We start from the raw sequence: 6,000 nt of genomic DNA, 5'->3' as shown, positions 1-6,000 counted from the left end.
GAGCAGCTTCTCTGCCGCACTTCCATAATAGGGCCTGTACGGAAACCTTGAAGTTCTGGCAGGTTACTATCCTGTGCTGCAGCTGAATGGTTCCACTGGAACAAGATTTTATCAGTTGTTGCCATAAACTTTTGGTCACACAATCCTCATTTGTACTCAAATCGCATGTTGATTGAATCCAGGGCAAAATCTAGAAACATATTGCTATGTTCAATAAATGATAATGCCTGATACATTTGCAAATGCAAACCAGGATTTACTAATCAATGATTTTTCTTTCTGCAGCCTACGTCAGAACCATGGGTCCAAAACCATCACCAAAACCATCAAAGCAACCAAAATCACCAAAAAAGGTCAAAGGTGAAGCAAAAAAGGGAGCTCATGGCAAAAAAGGATTTCCTGGTATGATTATTTTCATTGAAAATGAAGCTTGGATTTATTTCTTGAACATAATAGTTTTGCTGTCATAAGGTCCAGCCCATTCAAAATTAAATATGTGGGAATTCACTTTTTTACTTGCCTGATTACAGTATCAAATGCCATGTAATGAATGCTGTAACAACTATACCAGAAAGGACTGTGAGAAAGACAATATTTCAGATTTTTCACTTTTTAATTACTCAAGGCTAGCTTAAGTCCTCATTGTGTATTTGTATTTATAAATTGTCTCAAGAGGTCTGGTAAAAGATTAGTCAATTGAGATTATTTGACTCAAAAATGTAAATTTGATATCATTTTATTACATTCTAGTTGTGGAAGAAGAGGAACCAGTAAATATGGAGAGCATGGGTAAGTAGAAATATCACAGACTTTGTCTACGATACGTATCAACATTTACAAGGTGTAAAATTATACCACATGATTTAGAATATGGAATGAAAAATTTTAAGTAGTGAATATAAAATAAGAATGGAAAAGAGAATTTCAAACTGAGAAACAGACTTGACTCAAGCAGTACCCTAAACAACTGGTGTGTTTATTGAAAGGTCTTTTGTAACTGGAAAATTATTACTTTTATCAGAATAGTACTTTTCAAACTCTGGCTCACTAGCAATATTTAGCCTGTGCTTCATGTTCAGATTCTACTTTTTCATGGAAAGGGATTCATTTTCAAGAAAATAAATAGAACATAGACAACCAAAGCAATGCTGTTCTTTCTTTTAAACGTTAAACAATCTTATTCCAACAAGTCATTTCTTAGGAATGGGGAGAAAATCTTTCTCCTAGTTCACTTACATGAAGATTTTAGTGTGTGTGTGTGTCTGTCTGTCTGTCTGTCTCTTTGTATTGGTCTTGGGGCTTGAAATCAGGGTCTGGGAGCTGTTCCTTAGAGTTTTTTTCCTCAAAGCTAACACTCTGCCACCTTAACCACAGCACTATTTCCAGTTTTTTGTGATTAACTGGAAATAAGTGTCTCATGGACTTTCCTGCCCAGGCTGGCTTTGAATCATAATCCCCAGATATCAGCCTCCTGAGTAGCTAAGATTACAGGCATGAGCCAGAGGTGCTGGGCTAGAATTTTGTCTTCTGTTCATATAGAATAAGGAAATAGATCTCTGATCTTTATTCAAATCTCAGATCTCTCTGGTCTTTGTGGAACTCCTTTCCTGTCCTTGAGAGCTAGACTCCAATCCCACCCCAGGAAATTTTCTTCTTTCATAATATTGATAATTCTGAAGTTAAAGTGCAGTTGTGTTGGTTACATATCTGTCATTATAACAAATACTAGCGATAGTCAATTAATGGAGATAAAGGTTTATTTGAACATATATCTAGCAGATATGTGACATATCTGACAGATACTCCTGACCTAGGATAGCTTCAGGAGGGCCTGAAGCCATGCCCATTTTGATCCAATCTCTTTCTCACTCTCTTGGAGCAACTAACATCTCTCTCTGTTCCAGGTTCCAACGAACCCATCTCATTTCAAATCACCACAGCTTCATTACTCTAGCCTGTCAGCACTTCCGGCTTTTTCTGCTTATGTGGTGCTGAGGAATCGAACCCAGGGCCTCATGCACATGAGGCAAGCACTCTACCACTGAGCCACCTTCCCAGCCCCAGAAATAATTTTTAAATTAGAATGAGTGCCAACATAAGAATGGTTTAAAATTATGCTACAGTTAAACTAGTAATGAGGTTTATTAATCCCATTATAATTTGATCATATGATGATATATTACTTATTACTAAGCAAGGTGCTGATGGCTCACACTTGTAAGCCTCCGTTACTCAGGAGGCTGAGATATGAAGATCATGGCTGGAAACCAGTCTGAGCAGGAAAGTCCATGAGACTCTTATCCCGAATTAACCATTAAAAGGCTAGCAATAAGCTGGGCACTAGTGGTTCATGCCTGTAATCCTAGCTACTTGGGAGGCTGAGATCTGAGGATCACAATTCAAAGCCAGCCCAAGCAGAAAAGTCCATGAGACTCTTACAAAGAAAAAAGCCAGAAGTGGTGCTGTGACTCAAGTGGTAGAGTTGCTAGCCTTGAGCACAAAGAGGCTCAAGGACAGTGTCCAGGCCCTGGGGAAAAGGGAGAAAGAAACTGTAAATAGACTGCCAGTCTTGAGTGAATAAGCTCAGGGACAATACCCAGTCCCTTTGATCAAGCCCTAGTACTAGCATGCATACACACAAAACACACACATACACACACACACATCATATATATTAATGTATAATGATATTCTGGTAAGTCTGTTAATGTTATAATGAAGTATTTGGGATATAACAGTAAATCCTAAATGCAAGATTTAGAATTTCTTATAACATGTACATGGAGTGGCTAAAAGAAAATAAATACTAATGTAAGTTCTCTTTGAAAGGGCCCTGTGGGCAATTGTGGTTTTTCTCCTTTTTCATTTTGTTCCAGGTTTTTCTGTTGTAGTAGTTATATTTGCTTCAAATATAAGAAAAATAAATTTAAAGTGTTTAGTCTCTTGGTTTAAAACCAAGAGAACTATCATAAGGCAACAATTGTTATTTCCTAGTGTTAATATTTAAGTGCTTATATTTAATGTCCAAGTGCTGCTTTGACTTTCTTAGGCCACCCAGAAATTTATCCACTAGTATTAACTACCAAGACCCAGGAAATATTCAACTGCCGAATAGATGAAGATGTCACAGATGAGGAACCCTATAAGCTTATCAAAAAGGAAACTATTCTGGAGGACTTGCGCAACAGAGCAGCTGTATCAGATTTTTACCCAGTCAAAAAAATTATCAGGGTCAGTACAATACGTTCTCTCTTCATAGTTTTGCTCAAGAAGGTCCTGGAATGTACTACTCAAGTTGCAAAGTTGTGTTTTGTTGTTGTTGTTGCTGTTTGTTCCAAGCTAGCATTCCTCATACTTAAAGCAAATAGCCTAGCCCTCTCTAGAATCATAGTTGATGATTTTCTGTGAAAAGCAAAGTTTCAACACTGACTAGCCTTACCCTACGCTCAGAAAATCTCATCCTTGTCCACTTTTCACTAAAACAAGGATCTACCTAATTTTCACATACTGCTTTGTTTAGTCCCTAACTTTGGTCCTTATTTGTCTCCAAACATAGCACAGAGCACAACACCAAATAAAAAGTAGTTTCCCTCTTCCTGTTAGAAATAAAATTGCATGATGAATTTCCTTGAATCCATTGTGTTTATAAAGAGTTTTTTAGTTAATCAAATGCTTTTGCAGTTTGGAATTAGCAACCATAAAATAGCACCATAGTGATCTTTTATGATCGGATGAAATACCCAATTTTTTGGTAGCAGCTGAATAAACTGAATGACCATTGAGCAGTAACCTTCTCTTCTAATTGTATTCCCACAGGAATATCCTGGAGATGAAATTGTACTTGTTTATGACAAGGACTTCAAGTATGGACTTAACTTTTATATTATTGGGACTGAAGAGGGCAAGGAAAACTATTTAAATGTAAGCAAATCCCAAGCCATCGTAAGTGTTGGTTGTTGGAAGGAAATGATAACTCTGGGCAATTCTTATACATAGCATGATAATTCCTGTCCAACTCTGACTCCCTGGGGCCTGGGTCATATTCAGGCACCTAAGAATAGGTGAGCAGTGAACTAAATCAAGCACAGAGTGGCAAATATTCTAATCATTTGCCCCTCATTGACCCAGTAAGTGCGGAAACAACAAATAAGAACCACCTCTGTTCTCCAGGAGTACTCCCTCCCCACCTCCCCTGCAAAAGGCATACCTTCCTTTACTCTTCTAGCCAGCTCACTGACTTTGGGTTAAGTTGAATGGTGGTACCAATAGTGCCTATTTCCAGGGCCATTGTGAGGATGAAATGGAATAGTGCCTATTTCCAGGGCCATTGTGAGGATGAAATGGGCTAATTCAGGTAAAGCTCTTTGTTTAAGGTTGAATGAGAAAGGTAACTGGTTTATGACCAAGATTTACCTCTCTTGCAACCTCATTGGTTAACCGAGGAAAATGATTTCTTGAGAGTTATGGCCACGTCATTTGAAGGATGCAATATTTCTCCAATAAGCAAGAAAAACACAAAAGGAGAGGGTAACACTGTTCAGAAAAAAATGTACTCATTACCTGACTTATGTAACCGCAACCCCTCTGTACGATAAAATTCAAAAGAAAAAAAAAGAAAACCATAGAATTTTAAAATAGTTAACAGTTTTCAATTTTTATTTTTATTATTGTCTATTAACTTTACAAAGTGAGAGGTTTTATTGTGAAATTCCACATATGCATATATGCATACTTTTATCATGTTCACACTATTACTGTTTATTTTGCTCTCATCTCAATACCCTCCTCCCTCTTAACAATTTCTAATCAGAAATAACCTTTCATTTTACCTGAATATTTTCAACCTGGCTCTTAGAGTCTTGTGCTTGCTAGGGAGATACAGTTTTATCAATTGAGCCATGTCCTTAGCTCTATTTATGTTTTAGTTATTTCAAGTGGATACAATTTCAATTGCATGTGTGAACCACCAGCACCTGGCTTCAGCTTTATTTGTGTTTTTTGTTTTGTTTTGGTTTGATTTTTGTTTTTTGCCAGTTCTGGAGCTTGAACTCAGAACTTGGGTGCTGTCTCTGAGACTCTGTGCTCAAGGTTAGTGCTCTGCCACTTGAGCTACAGCACCACTTCCAGTTTTTTCTGAGTAATTTATTGGAAATAAGAATCTCATGGACTTTCTTGCCTTGGTTGGCTTCAAACCGCAATACTCAGATCTCAAACTCCTGAATAGCAAGGATTACAGGTGTGAGCCAACAGCACCCAGACAATTTTATTTATAATAAAAATAACCTCCTTTCTGTTTTCAGTTTTTACTTATTTTTATTGTAAAGGTGATATGCAGAGGGGTAAGTACATTTCTTTGTGAACAGTGTCTTTCAGTTTTTATTTCAGTTTCAGTCTCTTTTGGTTTTTATTATTGTAAAATATTTTAAATGCATAGAAAAGTACAGAGTTGTATAACAAATATGTACACAATCACCACCCAAAATGAATAATTTATCATATTTAAAGCATTTTTGACAGTTTCTCTGTGTGGTTCTGTAATGCCAAGGTCGCAGGAACCCCCACAAGAAGACCACCAAGAGTCAGACTCTACAGCTGTTTTATTTAAACGGGCTGCAGCTCGGGCCTCATCCTATACTCCGACACAGCGGAGCCCAGGAGGAGAGCCCCAAGCTAAGGATTTGCAGGTCTTATATAGGCACACAATTAACCAGATGTTTTGATTACCACCACGTGTTGCTTTGCTAGACAGAAACAGGCAACACATGGTGATCACTGCCTCAAGCTTTAACCTTTCAGTTTAAGTTGTCCTTGAGCTCATGAGCATCTGCCTCAACCTCCCAAGTCCTAGGTTGCAGACACATACGACAAAACTGAGAACTTCTAAACATTTTTTAAAAATAAAATAAAATATAAGCTGGTGTCAATGTTTTGCGCCTGTAATCCCTAGCTACTCAGAAGACTGAGATCTGAGGCTTGCAGTTCAAAGCCAGCCTGCGCAGG

The 6,000-nt window shown here is 37.7% G+C and overlaps 1 protein-coding gene across 1 annotated transcript in view; it reads left to right on the top strand.

Moving 5' to 3' along the window:
- The first annotated feature begins 384 nt into the window (after positions 1-384).
- Dnai3 (dynein axonemal intermediate chain 3) overlaps positions 385-6,000 on the top strand; it is a 49,226-nt gene continuing 43,610 nt past the window's right edge. Inside the window, exons 1-4 of the mRNA XM_042681335.1 lie at positions 385-402; positions 751-789; positions 3,050-3,231; positions 3,817-3,921. Of these exons, the coding sequence (XP_042537269.1) occupies positions 777-789; positions 3,050-3,231; positions 3,817-3,921 (300 nt within the window). The 5' untranslated portion in view covers positions 385-402; positions 751-776. The remainder of the gene's footprint in view (positions 403-750; positions 790-3,049; positions 3,232-3,816; positions 3,922-6,000) is intronic.

Source organism: Dipodomys spectabilis, unplaced genomic scaffold (assembly GCF_019054845.1).
Source record: "Dipodomys spectabilis isolate Male_0828 unplaced genomic scaffold, ASM1905484v1 ptg000002l, whole genome shotgun sequence".
NCBI classification, from domain to species: Eukaryota; Metazoa; Chordata; class Mammalia; order Rodentia; family Heteromyidae; genus Dipodomys; species Dipodomys spectabilis.
The sequence above is the reverse complement of the archived record's forward strand: the minus strand, read 5'-3'. Positions and strand labels throughout refer to the sequence as shown.